Genomic DNA, 22,864 nt, shown 5'->3' on the forward strand with positions numbered 1-22,864 from the left:
GAATGGCAGTGAAACATGTATATTATCATATGTGAAACAAATCGCCAGTCCAGGTTCGATACATGATACAGGGTGCTCAGGGCTGGGACACTGCGATGACCCAGAGGGATGGGATGGGGAGGAAGGTGGGAGAGGGGTTCAGGATGGGGAACACATGTACACCCGTGGCGGATTCATGTCAATGTATGGCAAAACCAATACAATGTTGTAAAGTACTTAGCCTCCAATTAAAATAAATAAATTTATATTAAAATAAATAAATAAAACCCAAATCCTGAAATGCTAATACTGCCTGTATCTAACACCATGAGGGCAAGCTTGACTGTTCAGTTTTATTTTAGGTAGGACTCCAATCTCCCATGGAGAAGGCAATGGCACCCCACTCCAGTACTCTTGCCTGGAAAATCCCATGGACGGAGGAGCCTGGTAGGCTGCAGTCCATGGGGCTGCGAAGAGTCGGACATGACTGAGCGACTTCACTTTGACTTTTCACTTTCATGCATTGGAGAAGGAAATGACAACCCACTCCAGTGTTCTTGCCTGGAGAATCCCAGGGACGGGGGAGCCTGGTGGGCTGCCGTCTATGGGGTCGAATAGAGTCGGACATGACTGAAGCAACTTAGCAGTAGCAGCAGCAGCCAATCTCCCAACAGCAAAAAAAGTGGGCCTCTTATGTTGGTTGTTAGTGAAGTCATTTCATTCCAATCTACCTAGACCTCTTCCCCCTAAAAAGTGAACAAATCCCAAACAACTTGAAAATAATATTTATTCAAGAAAATAATTTCATCAAATCAGATCAAAGTGTTAGGTGGAAAATTTTAACCCGGCTCAGAGATAATGGCCAAATTATTCACCTTTTAGGATAAGAAATTTTATAAAGAAACAGAGGTAATGAAGAAAATTAATCTTCCTGAGATTCCTTCTCTCCTGAATTCTATGGCAGCTTTTTCAGGCCTCATGCTACACCCCAGTTCCACACTGCTCTCCTCTGCTCCCCATAACATACAGATACCAACATAAAACTTTCTGTTAAACAACACTTCTCCCATCCTTTAAAAGTTTGTATATTGTTGATAACTACCATTAGTACTAATCTGAATGTATATAAAACTTGATTTTTTTCACTGCACTCTATTTTTTACATTCTTTTATTAACAGTCTGTTTTACAAAGCACTTTCTAGTATCTTATTTGATTCTCCCAACCACCTATATAACAAGCAGATAGAGAAACCGATGCAATTTTGCCCAAGGTAGCCTGGCAAGTAGAATGTGGAGACTGGGGAGCAGGTGCTTAAATCCATCTCCTGAGCTTGTGTCAGTACAATACACGGTACATTGTGATCCTATAAATCCACTGTGGGTACTAAAGACTGTAACATAACAACTCAGTAAAGATGTGTTGAGAATCCTTGTGTCTTTAAAAAGTCATTGAGCACAGAACTACTGCCTGCCCTCCATATCTATGGATTCTGCATCTGTGGACACAGAGGACTGATAAGGGACTTGAGAGATTTGGACTTGCCAAGATTTTGGCATTCTGCAGGGGATAAGGGTAGGGGGCTGGAACCCCTCGCCCACACAGATATAAAGGGGAGACTGTATAGGTAAGCTTGTGATAGCAAGAGCAATAATTTTAGAAAAAATTTTGAGGTTATATATTAATGTTTGCTTTCCCTAAAATGTTCCATCAAAAAATAGGGCAAACCAACAGTAACATAAAGAGAAATTAACATAAAACACTGATGTACCAGCCCCTGGATTAAGAGTGCCACCAGCCACCCAAGTCTGATAAGAATCCTTTTCTAAGGGGGAGACTTTTGTTGAGTCACTCAGTCCTGTCTGACTCAGTGACGTCATGGACTGCAGCACACCAGGCTTCCCTGCCCTTCACTATTTCCTGGAGTTTGCTCAAACCCATGCCCATTGGGAACAATGATCTCATTCTGCAGTCAATGCTTCCTCATTTCAAGTCATCGCTGACTTGAATTTCCTGATCTCATTTCATTCTCAAAAAGGAGAATGAAAAACTAGAAATGACAAAGTAGAATGACCAAACAGTTATTATCTCCATGTAACAACAGACTGGTTCCAAATAGGAAAAGGAGTATGTCAAGTCTGTATATTGTCACCCTACTTATTTAACTTATATGCAGAGTACATCATGAGAAATGCTGGGCTGGAAGAAGCACAAGTTGGAATCAAGATTGCCGGGAGAAATATCAATAACCTTAGACATGCTGATGACACCACCCTTATGGCAGAAAGTGAATAAGAACTAAAGAGCCTCTTGATGAAAGTGAAAGAAGAGAGTGAAAAAGTTGGCTTAAAGCTCAATATTCAGAAAACGAAGATCATGGCATCTGGTCCCATCACTTCATGGCAAATAGATGGGGAAACAGTGGAAACAGTGTCAGACTTTATTTTGGGGGGCTCCAAAATCACTGCAGATGGTGATTGCAGCCATGAAATTAAAAGACTCTTACTCCTTGGAAGGAAAGTTATGAGCAACCTAGATAGCATATTCAAAAGCAGAGAACAAAGGTCCGTCTACAGGCTGTGGTTTTTCCAGTGGTCGTGTATGGATGTGAGAGTTGGACTATAAAGAAAGCTGAGTGCAGAAAAATTTATGGTTTTGAACTGTGATGATGGAGAAGACTCTTGAGAGCCCCTTGGACTGCAAGGAGATCCAACCAGTCCATCCTAAAAGAGATCAGTCCTGGGTGTTCATTGGAAGGACTGATGTTGAAGCTGAAACTCCAATACTTTGGCCACCTGATGCGAAGAGCTAACTCATTGGAAAAGACCCTGATGCTGAGAAAGATTGAGGGCAGGAGGAGAAGGGGATGACAGAGGATGAGATGGTTGGATGGAATCACCAACTCAATGGACATGGGTTTGGGTGGACTCCGGGAGTTGGTGATGGACAGGGAGGCCTGGCATGCTGCGTGCGGTTCATGGGGTCGCAAAGAGTTGGACATGACTGAGCTGAGACTGAGCTGAAACTGAAACCTATCAGGAAACTGAAGCACAAACTCAAGAAGTTACATAGTCACATAGTTTTTGGTTACAAAGATTTTTGGTGGAGCCAGGATTGAAACCAGTTGATTACAAATGCACTCATTATACAGTACTGTTTCCAGTCCACAGTAAAGCATTGTTAGTCTCATTACATTTCAGTCCACTGTGAGCTGGGTACTGGAATTCAATTTATTTGTCTCTATATTCCTAGTAGGAACAAAATTTTATGCCATTATTAAATAAATGTCTCTAAAATTCTTTGCAAACATAAGCCTGCATACATGGAATAGAAACCTATCAAGTTCTATTTTCAGTTCATCAATGTAACTGCTTAAATATTTTCCCCCAATGAAAATTTAAAATTTTCCCAATTAATGGAAAGAATTTCCCAAATTTTTCCTATTTTAATGAAATCTTTAAAGTCAAATAATAAAAACACATAAATACAGGATGTCTTTACACAGCATGAAATTATGAGTATTTTGCATTTTTCATAAAAGAATTTATATAAATTTCTTTTGTTTATAAATACTTTATCTTCATTATTCACTGTTCCTTTGAATTTATATCTACCTAGAGAAATAGGTTGGGCAGACCATTCTACTTTACTGTTGAAACCAACAGGCATGGAGAAGGCAAGTGATGTATTCAGTTCTTTTGTAGTTTGGGGCAGAATTGAAGATGAACTCATACCCATCTACTCATCTGCTGGCTGTCGTTAACTGCCTTTAACAAATTATTAACCCTTGTATCCTGGACAATCCCATTCCCATAGCCCCCGGCACAAGAAACTCAGCGATCAATTTTTGAGTCTGTTCTCTTGCTATAGACCCTGTTCTCCTCCAGGGGATCTTCCTGATGCAGGGATATAACCTGTGTCTTTGGGCTTCCCTTGTGGCTCATCTGGTAAAGAATCCACCTGCAATGCGGGAGACCCAGGTTTGATCCCTAGATTGGGAAGATCCCCTGGAGAAGGGAATGGCAACCCACTCCAGTATTCTTGCGTGGAGAATTCCATGAACTGTATAGCCCATGGTGTCACAAACAGTTGGACATGACTGAGCAGCTTTCACTTTCTTGCTATAAAGATCATTTATTTTTCTTTAATGTGTTACTTCCTATTATATATTGGTATATATTGGCTCAGACAGTCTGAAATCTCTGCATCTAAATAACGGGAAATACTGGTTCATTTCATCCAGTATTATTACAGTATGGGAAATATGTTCCAGTTTTGCTTTACACACCATGAAAATTGACTTAGAAAAGATTCAAGGATATCTTAGATGGTGTCCCAGATAGAACACGGAAAATTTGATGAATGCATTTGCATAATAATAAAAATGAAACCTGAAAATGTGAGAGGAAGTCAAGATCAGAGAGGATATTTTGGAGGATTTTTCACCACCTTAAGTTTTCTTGAAAGCACAAATGAAATCCAGAGTGTCCAGTTAACTTCAAAACATGAAGTAAAGAACAGGACTCATGTATCTAGGGCATTAAGAATCACGATGGAACAAGCCTACACACCTTCAACAAGTATGTTCTGTGAGGTCCTATCCTCCTCATAGATTTCAGTTCTGTCCCAGTGAGGGCCAACGTCATGGACCATTATTTGGAAGACAGTGACATCTTCTGGTGGTTTATAGACTAAATTCAATTATGCCAGACAGTTTTTACCACAGAAACCATCCAGTTTATTTTTTGGCCGTGAGCCTTATGGAATCTTTGTTCCCTCACCAGGGATTGAACCCGGACCCCTGACAGTGAAAGCACCAAGTTCTAACCACTGGACTGCCAGGGAATTCCAGAGTCACTGTTTTAAAGTAGATTTATCTATTCAGTATATCTTTATTAAAGTTACAAGTGTGGATTCTCAAATTTCTGAAATGTTCAATGAAACAAATATTAATTTAGAAAATAACAATATATCTCACTTATTTTACTCTTTGAGTTGGTGTCATCTCTGGCTTATTCAGCCAGCATTAATTCCACTTTTCCTCTCAATCAAGTCATAGGACCAGACCTTCCTTAATTCAAGTAATTCTCATATAATTTCAGAATTCAAAAGGGCCTTACCTACTATAATCCTCTCCCTCATATGTCCAGTTTAATTTGGGAAAGTGCAATTCATAAGTAATCATTTGATAGCCTCAAAAACAGTTTTTAAAAGACTGCCCGCAAGGTTGAGCTCAGGCCCCATCTCCTCTGAAGAAGCCTTCCTCACTCCCCCAGTCCAGGCTGGCTGTCCCTCTTATATTAAGAGTTGTCACAGAATATATAGTATGTCCCCTACACTCCAGTACTCTTGCCTGGAAAATCCCATGGACGGAGGAGCCTGGTGGGCTGCAGTCCATGGGGTTGCTAAGAGTCGGACACGACTGAGCGACTTCACTTTCACTTTTCACTTTCATGCATTGGAGAAGGAAATGGCAACCCACTCTAGTGTTCTTGTCTGGAGAATCCCGGGGACGGTGGAGCCTGGTAGGCTGCCGTCTATGGGGTCGCACAGAGTTGGACACAACTGAAGCGACTTAGCAGCTTAGCAGCTATAGTAACAACCTTCAAGTTGTGAACTTTCAAGGATGCAAAACAGGTCTTCACGTTTGGTGTACACTGTCACATGCATGCATCCTCTAAAGTGGTCGTGCTTCTGTGTACTTTATAGTACTGCAGAGAGCGCAGTAGTGTGACCTTTATTTCCAGACCAGGATGTCCAGAAGCAAGTGTAAAAGCAGTGGTGACGTAGCTGGTACTTCTGTACTGTAAGATGAAAATGTTTAATTAGAAAAATTTTTTTATGTATTATTTGTGTGAAAAGTATTATAAACGTATTACAGTACAGCACTACATAGTTAATTCTGTTAGCTGGATATCTAGGCTTGGATTATGAATAAATTGGACTTGACCAATGTGCTTTTGGATTGGAACTTGTTTGTATGTAGGGGACTTACTGTGTACCACACTGTCCTGGAACTGTCAACTTACTCAGCTACCTCTACAACCACAGTGCAAAATTCTTAATGACTAGGCCTCTATCTCATTATGGGTTTCCCTGGTGGCTCAGTGGTAAAGAATCCATCCACCCGCCAATGCAGGAGACAGAGGTTCGATCCTTCAGTCGGGAAGACGCCTGGAGGAGAAAATGGCAACCCAGTCCAGTATTCCTGCCTGGGAAATCCCATGGATAGAGAGGCCTGGTGGGCTATAGTTCATGTGGGCTACAGTTCATGCAAGAGTTGGAGACGACTTAGCGACCAAACAACATCTCGTTACTACTTGTGTCCCAAGAATCTCACAGCCTATAACCTATTTTTGGCTTATATTCTGAAGAATATTCAAATAATGCTTGGTGAGGTATCTGTTGTTCATTATTTTAGAGGCTATGTCTGTCATAAACAACGTGGGGGTCTCTACTGAACACTTACAGTATGTCAGGGGCCTTGTTGGGTGCTTCATACACATTGACTTCATTTAATCCTAAGAAGCCTGTAAGACTTGATCCTCATTTTATAGCTGAGAAAACTTATTCCGGTCAGTTAGTGAAAGAGACAAGATTCATTCACTCCACATCTTTATTTACACTCTACCTTGTTTCAAAATCAGAATTTCCAAGAACATAATACAAACCTTCTTTTTTTAAATAGAATTCAGAGTAAAGGTGCAGTAAGAATTTAAAAAATCAGATAAAGCCAGAAGGTAAGTACTGAACGATGCATACCATTAATGTCCTATGGACTTGCTACAGGTGGACTGCAAATTTGGCTTAACTTCACATCTGTTAATATGTGACTTGTTCCATTAGTCAGAGACTTTAAAAGATAGTTGCTTAGAAGCACATTTACTCCTAACTGAAACCTGAAGTTTCTCCTGTGGATTCTCAAAGCTATTGTATGTCAGAGTGATCCAGTGTCATCCTTGGCAAAGCTTCGCAATACAGTCTAAATGGAAATTGATGTGTGGCTAATACAAGGCAAGTTGGGGACAAAGGTCTCCACAGTGAGTTTAATTTCATTTGGAATTTCTAAGGAAATGGATGGATTATTCAGCGTTTAGCCTCCTCCATAAAGCTTTCTCAAGAATGAGATTGTGAATGTTGGGCAATAAAGGTTATCTGACAAGTATCTGGGTAGAGATATCATTACTGATTAAGCGCAGGTCCATATGAACAGGGCTTCCCAGGTGGCTCAGCGGTCAAAGAATCCACCTGCTAATGCAGTAGACACAAGAAATTCTGATTTGATCCCTGGTTCAGGAATATCTTCTAGAGGAAGAAATGGCAACCCACCCCAGTATGCTCGCCTGGGGAATCCCTTGGACAGAGACAGTTCATGGGTTCAGAGTCGAACACAACTTAGTGACTGAGCACACACACACACACACACACACCATATGATCAGTAGAGCTGGAGATAGAAATACCAATTCCTTCTGACACTGGAGCAGTTTAATGAGGATCCCACTTCAGTGAGAGGCCTTTCCATCTCTTCTCAAAAGTAATCTTAAGAGCACCCAGTTAGAGACAAGATTTTCCCAAAAACTTTTGGATCTGTTCCAACTGAACAACTATGTAAAGAATCACATTCTGCCTCCATGGAGTATGAATACTATGATTTTAGCCTGGAATTAAAAAAAAATATGCCCCCACCGAGTCCCAACTTTATCTGGCTCCAAAGTACTCCTAATGTGCCCATGGACATGGCCCATATTTGACTTTGGTTTGATCACTGCATTTAGAAAGACTGGCAGGAACCCAGAAGGGGCCTGTATGAATGTTGATTCCTACATTCAAACTTGGGACATTAGACTCTCAATCTCATTTACTTTTATATGAAAGGCAAACACAGGTTTTTGTCACAACCGAGGCCACCATAAAGAGTGTATGTCTAAAAAACAGGAGGGAAAAAAAAGAAAGTTGGAACTGTATCAAATGGGTATAGAGTAGGTAAATCATATTTCCATTCAAGGCACATTTCAGAAGAATGTTCAGAAAGTTTTAATATAGGCTATGTATATACAATTCCCTATAGCTTTTGTTAGCACCAGTACATATCCTGTGGCCCCATTTTCAAATGGCTTAACAGATTGAGGGATCTTATCAGTGAAGGTGAGGATAGGAGACAAAAGCAGACATTTAAACAGGGAAATTTTAATGAAATCATTGTTAATTAGTAGAAAGTGGCTATTTTAAGAGTTTTAAAAAAAAGAACTCTTAAGGAGTTCAAAAGTAGAAGTGGCAAAAAAAAAGGAACTACCTCTAGGCTGGGAAAAAGGAAAAAGAGAATTAAGGAACTAAAGACTAGGAAAGGCTTTCCTCCCCACTCCGAGCACTCAAGCTGAGCGTAGGACTCTTCAGTGAAGGCGTGGCTTCCACAGGAACATTCAGCAACCACCCCCGCCCCCACCTCCGGTAGTGAAGAAACTGTCAAGAGGGCCAGAGTGGGAGACAGTTGCTTGAGGGAGAGGCTGAAAGCAGCCCACTGGAGCTCCTCCAAAGTGGGACATGTGACTAAGGCACAGCTGGGGCTCTTCTGCTGGGGCTGCTGGGTTCCCGTGGTGACTACAAATGGAGAACCGGAATCCAGAAGGGACTTCATGCTGCTATTGCTTTGCAGCGCCACTTTAGGACAGGACCCTCATCAACGAAGCCTAATATTCTGCCAGGCTGGCAAAGGGAGACATGTTTATAGGGTCCAGTATCACAAAGCAGGGTACAGAGGATGGATTTGGAGCTGGGAGTTGATATCAACAGTAAGGTGATAATTGCTATAGTTCACTCTTTTGTCTTTTTACCTTCCACATATACCTACACTAACATAGGAGCTACTAGTCACACGTGGTTGCTGCTGCTAAGGCGCTTCAGTCGTGTCGGACTCTGTGCGACCCCACAGACAGCAGCCCACCAGGCCCCGCCGTCCCTGGGATTCTCCAGCAAGAACACTGGAGTGGGTTGCCATTTCCCGCTCCAGTGCATGAAAGTGAAAGTGAAAGTGAAGTTGCTCAGTTGTGTCCCACTCTTCGGGAGCCCATGGACTGCAGCCTACCAGGCTCCTCTGTCCATGGGATTCTCCAGGCAAGAGTACTGGAGTGGGGTGCCATTGCCTTCTTCAAGTCACGCATGGTTACTAAGTACTCAAAATGTGACTAACCTGAATTGAGATGTCCTAAGTGTAAAATACACACTGCCTCTCAAGAGGAGGTACAAAATATATATATATATATCATTAAATTTTCTATCAGTTCATGTTGAAAAGGTATTTTGGTTCTATTAAGTTAAAAAAATATATTACAATTAACTTCATCCATTTTTAGTTTCTAATGTGGTTACTAGGAAATTTTAAATTACTTATGTGCTCTGCATTCCACGTAGTTAAATCCTCTCTGTGAGGCTGGAGCAACTTGGCTGCTTTGGATAAAGCTTTCTATCAATAATACCTGTGTGTGTGCTGTGCTCAGCTCTTTCCAGCTCTTTGTGACCCCATGGACTATAGCCTGCCAGGCTCCTCTGTCCATGGGAGTATCCCAGCAAGAACACTGGAATGGGTTCCCATTTCCTCCACCATCAATAATATCTAACAAGCTCTAGTATGGTAAAATGGCTTTTTCCACCATACTGCTTCCTCCTCAACCAAAACTGTATGCTTTAATTCTATTATTAATACATGTCTGGGTTCTGCAAGCACTGCTGACCTGGCTCCCCCAACCATTCTCATCACAATTCAGAGAAAAAGCCCAAAGGCTGCTTTTGAGCATTTCTATTCTATCACCTTCAGAATGGACTGGTTGGATCTCCTTGCAGTCCAAGGGACTCTCAAGAGTCTTCTCCAACACCACAGTTCAAAAGCATCAATTCTTCAGTGCTCAGCCTTCTTCACAGTCCAACTCTCACATCCATACATGACCACAGGAAAAACCATAGCCTTGACCAGACGAACCTTTGTTGGCAAAGTAATGTCTCTGCTTTTGAATATGCTATCTAGGTTGGTCATAACTTTCCTTCCAAGGAGTAAGCGTCTTTTAATTTCCTGGCTGTAATCACCATCTGCAGTGATTTTGGAGCCCAGAAAAATAAAGTCTGACACTGTTTCCACTGTTTCCCCATCTATTTCCCATGAAGTGATGGGACCAGATGCCATGATCTTCGTTTTCTGAATGTTGAGCTTTAAGCCAATTTTTTCACTTTTCACTTTCACTTTCATCAAGAGGCTTTTGAGTTCCTCTTCACTTTCTGCCATAAGGGTGGTGTCATCTGCATATCTGAGGTTATTGATATTTCTCCCGGCAATCATTGGAAAAGACTCTGATGCTGGGAGGGATTGGGGGCAGGAGGAGAAGGGGACGACAGAGGATGAGATGGCTGGATGGCATCACTGACTTGATGGACGTGAGTCTGAGTGAACTCTGGGAGTTGGTGATGGACAGAGAGGCCTGGCGTGCTGCGATTCATGGGGTCTCAAAGAGTCGGACACAACTGAGTGACTGATCTGATCTGATCTGATTCTATCACCTCCATCTTCCACTTCAACACCAATTTTTCCAACATAAACATATTTATGGTACCAAATAATTCCTGAACACATAACACTCACCATATTTAACCATTTTGACTCCAGAATTCATATAATAAAGGATATAAAGGATGCCACTATGATAAAAAGCACTGGACTGTAGAATAGAGAAAAAAAGAAAATCTGGCCTCTATTTCTGGCCCTAACCTTCTTGGGTTAGGCCATGTAAATCTCTGATCCTCTGCTCCTACACCTGCTTGGAGAAAAAAAGCAATGAATTATTTCAGTTTTACCCAAACGACATAATGAAATCCTTTTAGGGATTATAACCAGATTTTTTTAAATTAATAGGATAGAATAATAATAATATACTATATGTGTTAAAGGTTTTATGAAACTTTTGTTTCAGATATAAATCTCATATACTGGGTTTGTAATGTAAGCTATATTTCTTACTGTCACAGTAATAGTTTGAGAGCCAGCCATATAATCTCTTAAAATCCTATACTGTTTGAATTCATATAATTTGTTCTGTTCTAAAATTATTTCAAGACCAGTGAATAACAAAGCATGAAATTACAACTTAATATAGAAAGTTTTATAAAAGCTGAAATTTATTTGGTGCATACTCTGTGCTTGCTATCAGGTACTTTCACATATACCTTTTCCTTTAATATGTAAAAGCAACCATGTGAGGTATTTTACAGGTTGAAAAAAAAAGCAAAAACCTATGTCCTTAACTTATTCACATGAAAGGTTATATGTGTCCCCAAATAAAAATAAAATTAAACAAACAAAGCCCAACCAAGTACATAGTCTATTTCCATTTTCTTTTGTGCATCCTCCAAATACACCAGACACTTTAGCATTAGGAGAATAAAGAACCAATTCAAATAAAGGGAATCTTTCTTGTAATTTTTGGAGACAGGTGCTTTTTAACTACCAATTTTCTACTCTATGCACAAGGGACTGAAATGCTGTCGATGTCTGAAATAATTTTAAGGTAATTCAATACTTTGAAAATTTTGTTCACATAGACATACAAGCCTAAAAACAGCACTATTTTTAGAGGCAATTTCACAACAGAAAAAGGCAATGGTAACAGTTCAAGTGATAGAAATGACTTAAACAAAATACCTTCAAGAAAGGAGGAAAAATGTATAGAAAATTTTCTAAAAATATAGCACCATTACCTCAATGAATGAACAAATTTCAAGATGTGGAAATTACCTAACAATCACAAATATTTCTCAAATAATCTGTTTTTATATTTAGACTTTCAAATTATATAGTTATAGTAAATTTTCTTATTAGGAGTTCAACACTGACATAAAGTTATTTTATAAAATAAAAAGCAACTTCCTAAAGAACAGTGACTACTGAATTGTTACTAAGAAAAATTCTTCAACATTATGCAATTTTATTCCTTATGTAAACTTTTCTCAAGATATTATGTTACAAATAAGACACAATCTGGTATGAATGCATTTGCCAAAAACATTTGATCTCCCTAGTGCTTTTCATTTCTTGGTAAGTTTCTTCAGCATTCCTGAGTCCTTTCCTAAAACCATGTAAAAAGTACCACTCGAAGAAAAACCAGACATAAAGCTGACTTTTTATTTTTTTAAATACCTTCTTACTGAATGCTGCCAGCAATATTATCAAATTATATCTTATAATTAAGTAGCATATGTTCAATGTGAGGATATATATTTTTTCAATGAATAAATGTAGTGTCAGCACAGTAAAGTTCATAGGATTTATTTTAAATGATTGCTGGTTTCTGATAATTAAAATCCACAACTCTATGGCAGCAGTTACAATATAATACATTATAGTTCTCTGAAAGATCACTTTAAAGTTATAATGATGGAATATAACTTAACAGAATACAAATGATATCTATGGCATAAGACTCCACAGTTGACTGATCAGCTAATCAAAGAAAAACATCAGAGAAAGGCCTTGAAAAAGAAAGCATGTTTCCTGTTAGAATTTATCCTTTTTTTTCCCTAAAAATGGCTAATTATGAACATAGAAATGTTTGAATGAAAGACCCTAAAATTCTGAGAAAAGAACTAAACTTCAGATGTAGTAAGTGATGAGGTCAGACTTAACAAGCTGAAACTTAATCTGTTAGCAGCCAGAAGATGCAAGCGCTCATTTTTAGAGAAGTAAAGTTTATTACATTTGAAACAATACAGCAGAAATCTCAAAAGTTTACTCATTAAATATAGTTTAATTCTTACAAATCTCCTTTTGAAAATGCAATTCATATATGCTGCAACCTCTGAAGTTTCAATTTAAAATGAAGCATGAAGGCAGCAATCAGGAAAAGCACAGAGACAGCTTTGTCAAATACCTGTACAAATCAGTACATACCTCTTCTGTCTGTGACACAGGAGGAAAAAAAGTGACTCTAAACATATCCAAGTAAACAGAGAAAAATACATTACTACTTGAGGCAGACCATGCTAAAAAATAGTTTACAATGATCAGTTTGCATTTATGGTAGTTAATAATGCCTTTAGTTTGAACCAATGAAATTAAGGTTAAATTAAATTTTGCAGTAGTTTCTCAGTCTTTTGTACTAAACATCAGTTCATCTGAGAAGTAATAAGATTGGAAAAGCAAATGACCTGATCCTTTTCATTATGCGTATCATTTTCTCAGTTGTACTAAATGCAAACAAATCAATACAGCATCAAGATTTTTCACATATTTAAAATGAAGACTAATGACTTGTGAAGGCAGACTGTGTACCATGTAGTATTTAACAGATGAAACTTGCAATTACCATCAACTCAACTTTTAAAATAACACCAAGATATACAAGCCAAAATAAACATTTGATTTAAAAATTCTGCTATTCAAGATACTCAGGTGTCTTTTTGTTCTCATTGAGATTGATATGGGTTGGGTCTTTTAAAAACCTGAAGAGGAGTTGGTAAGAGGAAAAAAAATCCTCAATGCTTTAAAAACCTCAACTGTTAGGAGTCCATACAACTACTATGCTGGCATGAAAACAGTTTTTTTTCCCTATCATAGGACCACTTTCCCATAGAAGTACTTCCTCCAAGCCAGCTATATAAAGATGTAAATCAGCTTACCCATGATTAAAACTGAAGTAATCCTTTAAAAATAGGAGCATGACACCTCACCCAAAAAGATCTTTTAAATCATTGCTAGCTGAACTGCTACTGGTCATAGTGGTTGGTGGCTGTGCAAAGTTCTGTGGGTTAAAGAAAGGATTAGCCTGCATTCCAAAGGCAGATTGTCCCATCACGTTCACCTGTGTTCCCATTACTGAACTGCCCATACCTGGAGACCCTTGAGGAGGTACAAACTGATTAAGCCACTGATTTGGTTTCTGTTGTGATAACTGGTTCATGCTAACTTTGGGTTTCTGAGGGCCAAAGAGATTATTAAGAGCAGACATATCTGTGGGTCTTTGCTGAGTCTGCTTTCCACCTGCAGGAGGAACACTCACAGCACTGAAGTTTGGCAAGGTGGAAGGTGTTCCCAGTGCCATCTTGGTCACTCCAGGTGTGCTTGGACTACTGAAGAAGTTCTGGTTTGTATTAACTGGCATGTTGAATCCTGAAGTCTGAAAGCCCATGTTAGCATTTAGGCCATTTGTTAAATTTCTCTTTGTATTGTCAATTGGTGTAGAAAACATCATGCCAAGGCCCGTGGAAGGAACAGAAGTGAAGGAACTTGAAGCAGAAATTTTAGGGGTGCTAACAGAAAGACTGGTCAAAGATGACATGTTATCCATCAACGTGTCTGTCAGGTCCTTAGTCTGAAAAATACAAGGAAATTACTTTATTCCTAATTACTTTAAAATTAGTAAAATGTTTGATAAATTTTATTATAAAGGACAAGTTAAAATTAAGCTTGTCTACACTGAGACAGCAAACTACACAGTTCACAGGCCAAACCCAGTCTGCCACATATTTAAGGCTCTTTAAAGATGAACATTTGCAACAATTTGATGACAGGGAACAAAACTTTGAACTCCAATTAAATGAAATGTTGTCTTCCTCACTGTGCCTCCACCAAAAAGCAGAATTGCGTTTTTCTCATTAGATCTGTACTATAGAAAAAGATGTTGTTGCTGTTTAGTCGCTAAGTTGTGTGCCTCTTTTGCGACCCCATGGCCTGTAGCCTGCCTGTGGGATTTCTCAGGCAAGAACAGTGCAGCGGGTTGCCATTTCCTTCTCTATGGGATCTTCCCAACACAGGGATAGCACCTGGGTCTCCTGCATGGGCAGGCAGATTCTTTATCAGTGAGCAACCAGGGAAGCCCCACAGAAAAGGATACTTCATTATTTTTGTATTTTGACTTTCATCACAATTGTGTGGAAATTTAGTTTTCTAAATTTATTCTTATATAAGTACATACAAAATATTTTATTTTGCCTCTTGGCCCACAAAGATTTTTCCCAGAGGAAAAAGTTTAATGATTAGGAGACAGAAACTACAAAAAAAATTTAAAGAAAGCTTTTAAGATAAAGTTATTTCTGAAACCAGTAAGAGTGTAAACTTTCTCCAAGCAGAGAACTTAATCACTGTTCTAAAACCAGCACCTAAAACAGTGCCTGTAACACAGAAGGAAATAAATACTGGTCAAGACATATAGGTAAGAATCCCTAAATCAAGTTACAAACATGACTATAACAAAAAAGCCAAAAAATGAAAATTATTTCTTGCTCAAAAATACATAAATGCATGAACATAATATTCCTGATCAATTCAAAGTGAGCAGAGCTGAATTAGTATCACAGACCTAGTATTTTTAAAGAACTGTCCCATTAATCTAGCTTCTTCTATATTGGTAACAAGCACTATCACAAAACATCGTACATTAGGCAGGTTATTGAGGAGGTGCTGGAAAATCCTTTATGCCCATACTTCTTAGAAATTACATATTAAAGTATTTTCTGAAATACGTTTTCATAAAACACTAGTAGGTAGACTAGGTTCTATACTACCTTACTCCTTAAGAGTAGTATAATTACAAAAAAAAATGAACTCTGACCTGCTTGACTGGAGCAATAGGTGTGTGAACTTGAGGTTTAAGAGGCTGCTGGCTTTTCAACTTCTGGGCCTGCTCCTGTTCTTTTGCTAATTTTTGTTTTTCTTCAAGTGTAAGTGATGCCTTAAAACAGCAGCAAAAAAAAGTTAACTGACAACTTTCTTAATTTCATTTGTAAAGCAGAACATGTTTTTTTGTCTGTTTGACAATACCATTTGACAACACTTGACAATACCAAGTAGTTTATGAACTACTGTATTGGTGACTGCCACAACAGTATAACTAAGGTCAGTTATACTTTAGTTTTGTGGGTTTTCTATTTGCTTTTTTTCCTTTTTTTAATATATACCTTTCATTTATTTATTTTTTTAATTAGAGGATAATTGCTTTACAATGTTGTATCAGTTTCTGCTGTACAACATGAATAGCCATAAAATTGGGAGATTCTTGTTCAACTGTTTTTATCTTACTCCAAAAAATATTTTAAGAACTCATCAAAAGCTAAGTAAGAATTAAACAACTTAAAAAAAAAAAATGAACAAACAATATTTTTGATACTAACATCTGCATCAAATTCAGTGTCTTTTTTCTTAGATCTGCTTTGCCAACCTTTAAGCCCACAGTATGTCTTCATACAATTTTGTAAACCACAGTGTCTTGGTTCTACACATACAAGTATTCATACATGTTGAATGAATAGAAGAAAACTGCCCTTAGTGAAATTCAAAGTTGATATATTTTTTATATTGGATGCTAACCAATATTTTAGCTGGAAACTATAGTTTTATAGTTTATTATTCAAAATCAGGAGCAAAGAAGAGACACTGTAAAATTTATCAAGGGATGTGACTGGCAAAGTACAAGAGAAAGGACAAGAAGTCAGGCAACCTAGAAACATTACCAATATGGGAGAATGAATAAAAAAGGAAGTTAAAAATATTAAGCATTTTTATTCTCAACATGGTTAGGTCATGATCCACTGATAACTTTCAAATTTCATAAAGATAATTAAAGAGTGTTTCTATTAAGCTAAATAGTATTTCTCAACAAAACAATCTATGGTTTATAGAAGTCATATAATATAAATATGAATGTCAAAAGAACAGTAAAGAAACTTACTCTTTTTTGTTTATTCTGTAACCCATCCTCTTTATTTTCTGATTCACCACCAGTCAGAAGGTCTGCTCCAATGTTGTTAAAGACTTTGTCAATCTGCTGAAACAGAAAAAAATCAACCAGTTGAACAATGTGCAAAACTTTACTACTTAAAGATCAGAAGCTTCTGAAATGGAGTGCAATGTCAAGCACTTCCCGCCCGCCCCCGCCCCACACACACAATTAGAATGATCTAAATATCTTCTTACCTGAGACCCAACATTTGTAACTTTTGTCTCCTCGGAAGCATTCATTTGATTTCCTATATCCAAAGATCTGTAAGAAAGAGCTGAGTTATGACAAAGCTATAAAAAGAAATGTTTTTAAAATACTTCTTAAAAATAGTTTACCCACATAGAAGTTATTACAACCTCAACAAACTGCAACTTATTAAGGAGAGTCATAATCTTTTTCATTATTTACTACTATTAGTGTCTGCTTGCCCCTACAAGTAACATTTGTATACAAGTCTTTTTTTAAAAACTAAACATTTGAGATTTACTGGAGAATTTACTCAGGGTGTCATAAAATCATGCAAGGATGGTTCTTACCATACGAGAGTTCAGAGCTCACTGAGAGACAAGATACAATATGGGAACTTAACATGATTAAGTTCAGAATCTATGATTCTAACAATAAATTCTATAATCACTGAATGAAAGATGTGGGCAAGATCTATGCCTTGAAAAATAGGTAACATTTATTTAGATAGGAAGAAAAAAAAGAGAAGGTTCATTTACACCTCAAGTATAAATACTAGATAGAAAATTTCTCTGTTGTAATTTTTAAAGATTTTCAGGGTTCCTATGCTAACATAGTCAATTCATTAATAGCATATATATATATATACACACACACATACATATATATATACATGTATGTATAGACATATATATCTCACAGAATATTTAGCATATACAAATGGCTATTTCATGATATTCTACGCCTTGTGTATTTACTTCCATAAAGCCTTTACCTTACACTGGAACAAGACCAAAAAAGCTTCTTTTGGAGGACTTGGCTCGTGACTAGTATCAATTTTACTGATTTTCAGATGTTTTTGGCTCAGGGTTAAACATTAACAGGCATTCTACACTCATGTATTTTTCTTTGGAGCAAAGAATATAGTGAAGATTTGATTATAAAAACTGGCATTTTCTGTTGAATAATTTTCATCTTTCCCCTCATCCTTTGTACACTAATATTTTGCAAATAATTTAGAAAATGCTCTCTATAAGACACACACACACAAAAGGTGGATGCTGTGGTACTACATACGGAATGAATTCACTGTAAATGTTTCAAAGGTTAGATAAAAGAGAAAAGGAGAAATCAAAACACAAGGATTTCACAGATCTGAAAAAAAACTTTTAAGTGGTGCTCTTGGTGATCAGCATCCTGACTTTACAATGCTGGTGGCTAATATGACAAGAGATTTTTCTCAGAAACAGAATTCTCTTTATGTAGAGAAAACATTAAGATTATATCATGTTATGCTTTTGTATTTAGAAATAACATCAGATTTTCAACAACATTCTACTTAAACTCAGTTTAACTTAATCTGCTGGAAAATTTTTATAGGCTTTCAGTTCAGTTGCTCAGTCATGTCTGACTCTTTGCGACCCCATGAATCGCAGCACACCAGGCCTCCCTGTCCATCACCAACTCCCGGAGTTCACCCAGACTCAAGTCCATTGAGTCAGTGATGCCATCCAGCCATCTCATCTTCTGTTGTCCCCTTCTCCTCCTGACCCCAATCCCTCCCAGTATCAGGGTCTTTTCCATATAGTCAAATTGAAATCCTTCAAGTTTTCTCATCCATATTCTAGGAAATCAACCATGACATAACTTTAATGTCACTCCTGGACCATGTGCAATTCATATTCAACCTACTTACTTCTGCTGTTCTTGCATTATATGAAGTTGCTCCAGTTTAGTTTTATGTTCTGACTCCAATCTATTAAGCATCTCTTTTATGACGGAAATGAAAGAATTGAACTGGTATAATAAGAAATTGATATAGTTAGGATGTTTCAAGTTAGCAACAAAGTAATCGAATAAAAAAATTCAACGTTATTCATAATATTCTCTATTTTTACCAGAATATGACCCATAGGTCTGATGACACAAGAATAGATTATACATATTTTAGCTCAGAATATCATAGCAAGCTTTTACAGTATCTTTGTACAGTGGTGGTATTTTAAGTTCCAGAAAACATGTCTCAGTAAGTTTTATATTCTGAGCTAACAGCTATTACTCAGGAGTCTTAAATAAATTCAACTCCACCAGTTATTACACATTGATTTTTTTTTTAGACTAATCCAAAACTGACCACCTAATATGTGCATATCTAAACACAATCTGTTTGCATGCATGCATGCCTGCTAAGTCACTTCAGTCATGTCCGACTCTTTGTAACCCCACAGACTCGCCAGCTCCTTTGTCCACAGAATTCTACAGGCAAATATACTGCAGTGGGTTCCCATGCCCTCCTTCAGGGCACCTTCCCAACCTAGGGATTAAACCCGCATCTCTTATATCTCCTGCTTGGCAAATGGGTTCTTTACCATTAGCACCACCTGGGAAGCCCACAATCTGTTTAATGATGAATAAAAAATTACCCTTTATTCGATCATTATAAAAGTGACATGTTTGGCTAAAATAAACCTTGTTTTCTAAAAAGCTAGTAGAAATATTAAATATACATAATCTAACTTTCAAATAATTAAAGTTTATAAGAATACCCAACTCAATGTCTAAACATAGTTCAAGTTTTAGTTAAATAATTCTTATGGTACTTCAGAAACAATTTATTTCAGTAATACCACATATTACAGGAAGACTCTAGAAACTTTCTTCCTTCCCCAAATCCAGTAGTCATATACAAATGTAAGAGCTGGACCATAAAGAAAGCTGAAAGCCAAAGATTTGATGTTTTTGAACTGTGGTGTTGGAGAAGACTCTTGAGAGTCCCGTGGACTGCAAGGAGATCCAACCAGTCCATCCTAAAGGAAATCAGTCCTGAATATTCATTGGAAGGGCTGATGTTGAAGCTGAAACTCCAATACTTTGGCCACCTGATGCGAAGAGCTGACTCATTGGAAAAGACTCTGACTCTGGGAAAGACTGAAGACAGGAGAGGAAGGGGACAAGGAACTGACTCATTGGAAAAGCCCTGATGCTGGGAAAGACTCAAGGCAGGAGAGGAAGCACACAACAGAGGACTAGATGGTTGGATGGCATCACTGACTCAATGGACATGAGTTTGAGCAAGTTCCAGAGTTGGTGATGGACAGGGAAGCCTGGCGTGCTGCAGTTCATGGGGTCACAAAGAGTTGGACACAACTGAGTGACTTAACAGATTGACTGAACAAGGCTTTCAATAATGCCTCTTTCTAACGCTCATACTCCTTACTTTGAATATAAAAAGCACTTTCTTCATTTACCTCTTCAACATATTTTTCCTTGTTTTATCAATGTTTATATGTAATATATTTATACATTCAATGCCGAGAAAAGAGTAAGCTGAATAAATTGAATAAAGCACAAAAGTTTCCTACCTGATTGAGATTAAGATTGTTTTCAATACTCAGGGGAATCAGATGAGGCAATACTTTTCCAGCCAGCTGCTCTTTGGTGATTCCCAACTTCTTATGGGTAAATGTACATTTGTAAATACCTGATTTAAAAAAAAGAATGTTATAATTCAATACTACAAAATTAATAGAAATCAGAAAAACAATGTATCTATATAAAATCTCTTGATAATCAGTACAGTTACAAATTTTTCCTTATAAATGCTTTAAGAAGAATGTTCTTACATATGTATCAGAATGATTTCAGCTTTACTGTCGGTTTAGATTTAACATACCATGACACACTTATCCCATATTCTTTGGCTAAAAATAGTGTAACTGTAAAAGCCTGTATTTTTTTGGGTAGATATACACATCTGAACGCAGAATTCCAAAGCATAGCAAGGAGAAATAAGAAAGCCTTCCTATGTGAACAATGCAAAGAAACAGAGGAAAACAACAGAATGGGAAAGACTAGAGATCTCTTCAAGAAAATTAGAGATACCAAGGGAACATTTCATGCAAAGATGGGCACAATAAAGGACAGAAATGGTATGGACCTAACAAAAGCAGAAGATATTAAGAAGAGGTGAAAAGAATACATAGAAGAACTATACAAAAGACCTTAATGACCCAGTAACCACAATGGTGTGATCACTCACCTAGGGCCAGACATCTTGGAGTGTGAAGTCAAGTGGGCCTTTGGAAGCATTACTGCAAACAAAGCTAGTGGAGGTGATAGAATTCCAGCTGAGCTATTTCAAATCCTATAAGATGATGCTGTGAAAGTGCTGCACTCAATATGCCAACAAATTTGGAAACCTCAGCAGTGGCCACAGGGCTGGAAAAGTTCAGTTTTCATTCCAATTCCAAAGAAGAGCAATGCCAAAGAATGTTCAAACTACTACACCACTGCACTCATTTTACAGGCTACCAAAGTAACGCTCAAAATTCTCCAAGCTAGGCTTCAACAGTAAGTGAACTGAGAACTTCCAGATGTTCAAGCTGGATTTAGAAAAGGGAGAGGAACCAGTGATCAAGTTGCCAACATCTACTGGATCACAGAAAAAGCAAGAGAATTCCAGAAAAATACTTCTGCTTCACTAACTACGCTAAAGCCTTTGATTGTGTGGATCACAATAAACTGTGGAAAATTCTTCAAGAAATGGGAATACCAGATCACCTTACCTGCCTCCTGAGAAATCTGCATGCAGGTCAAGAAGCAACAGTCAGAACTGGACATGGAACAACAGACTGGTTCAAAATTTGGAAAAGATTATGTCAAGGCTGTATATTATTACCCTGCTCATTTAACTTCTATGCAGAGTACAATCACGAGAAATGCCAGGCTGGATGAAGTACAAGCTGGGATCAAGACTGCCAGGAGAAATATCAATAAATTCTGCTAGGCAGATGAGACCACCCTGTGGCAGAAAGTAAAGAAGAACTAAAGAGCCTCTTGATGAAGGTGAAAGAAGAGAGTGAAAAAGCTGGCTTAAAATTCAACATTCAAAAAATGAAGACTACGGCATCTGGTCCCATCATTTCATGGCAAATAGACAGGGAAACAATGGAAACAGTGAGACTTTATTTTGCAGGGCTTCAAAATCACTGCAGATGGTGACTGCAGCCATGAAATTAAAAGACACTTGCTCCTTGGAAGAAAAGCTGTGACAAACCTGCACAGTGTATTAAAAAGCAGAGACATTACTTTGTCAACAAAGGTCTATTTAGTCAAAGCCATGGTTTTTCCTATAGTCATGTATGGATGTGAGAGCTGGACATAAATAAGGCTGAGCACTGAAGAACTGATGCTTTTGAACTGTGATGTTGGAAAAGACTCTTGAGAGTCTCTTGGAGAGCAAGAAGATCAAACTAGTCAATCCTAAAGGAAATCAATCTTGAATATTCATTGGAAGGACTGATGCTGAAGCTGAAGCTTCAATACTTTGGCCACATAATACCAAGAGCTGCCTCATTAGAAAAGGCCCTGATGCTGGGAAAGATTGAAGGCAGGAGGAGAAGGGGACAATAGAGGACGAGATGGTTGGATGGCATCACCAAGTCAATGGACATGAGGTTGAGCAAGGCCCGGGAGATGGTGAAGGACAGGAAGCCTGGTGTGCTGCGGTCCGTGGTCGGCAGAGTCACACACAACTGAGCGAGACTGAACAACAATGACCGTACCAGGAAAAGCCTATTCGAATCAGGTATAGTTCTTACAGTGTAGCAGTAAGGCTACAGAAATGTCTCTGTATTCTGAACACAACTAAATATATATTTCATACTACTCACTCAAAAGTATCTAAGCATAGGTCCTATACCTTTATTCACTTCAACCAATCAGACTCAACATCTCTAAACTTTAATAATTTAACTCCACACAATCCTTCCCTGTTGTCTTACATATTTACTCAACTTTCAAGACCCTGCTGTTATACCTATTTCACAAAGCCTTCATTTGGTAAACTGGGCACATTTGCTCCTCAATCTCTGAATGCTTTCATTGCATAAGAGTTTTGTATATAAGCTAAAGCTTTAGAACACACTACCTCCTATTATTCTCC

At 38.0% G+C, this 22,864-nt stretch overlaps 1 protein-coding gene across 6 annotated transcripts in view; it reads right to left on the bottom strand.

Moving 5' to 3' along the window:
- Positions 1–11,117: 11,117 nt before the first annotated feature.
- The window catches only part of SCYL2 (SCY1 like pseudokinase 2), a 57,242-nt gene continuing 45,495 nt past the window's right edge, over positions 11,118–22,864 (bottom strand). For 2 of the 6 annotated variants that reach the window (XM_027542044.1, XM_027542045.1), the window contains exons 14-19: positions 20,283–20,401; positions 18,617–18,717; positions 16,929–16,995; positions 16,684–16,779; positions 15,568–15,687; positions 11,118–14,328 (exon numbers count right to left, since the gene is read on the bottom strand). In XM_027542044.1, coding sequence (XP_027397845.1) covers positions 13,684–14,328; positions 15,568–15,687; positions 16,684–16,779; positions 16,929–16,995; positions 18,617–18,717; positions 20,283–20,401 — 1,148 coding nt within the window. In that variant the 3' untranslated portion in view covers positions 11,118–13,683. The remainder of the gene's footprint in view (positions 14,329–15,567; positions 15,688–16,683; positions 16,780–16,928; positions 16,996–18,616; positions 18,718–20,282; positions 20,402–22,864) is intronic. The other 4 variants (XM_027542049.1, XM_027542046.1, XM_027542047.1 and 1 more) reach the window with 3 other exon arrangements.

Source organism: Bos indicus x Bos taurus, chromosome 5, assembly GCF_003369695.1.
Source record: "Bos indicus x Bos taurus breed Angus x Brahman F1 hybrid chromosome 5, Bos_hybrid_MaternalHap_v2.0, whole genome shotgun sequence".
Classification (NCBI taxonomy): Eukaryota; Metazoa; Chordata; class Mammalia; order Artiodactyla; family Bovidae; genus Bos; species Bos indicus x Bos taurus.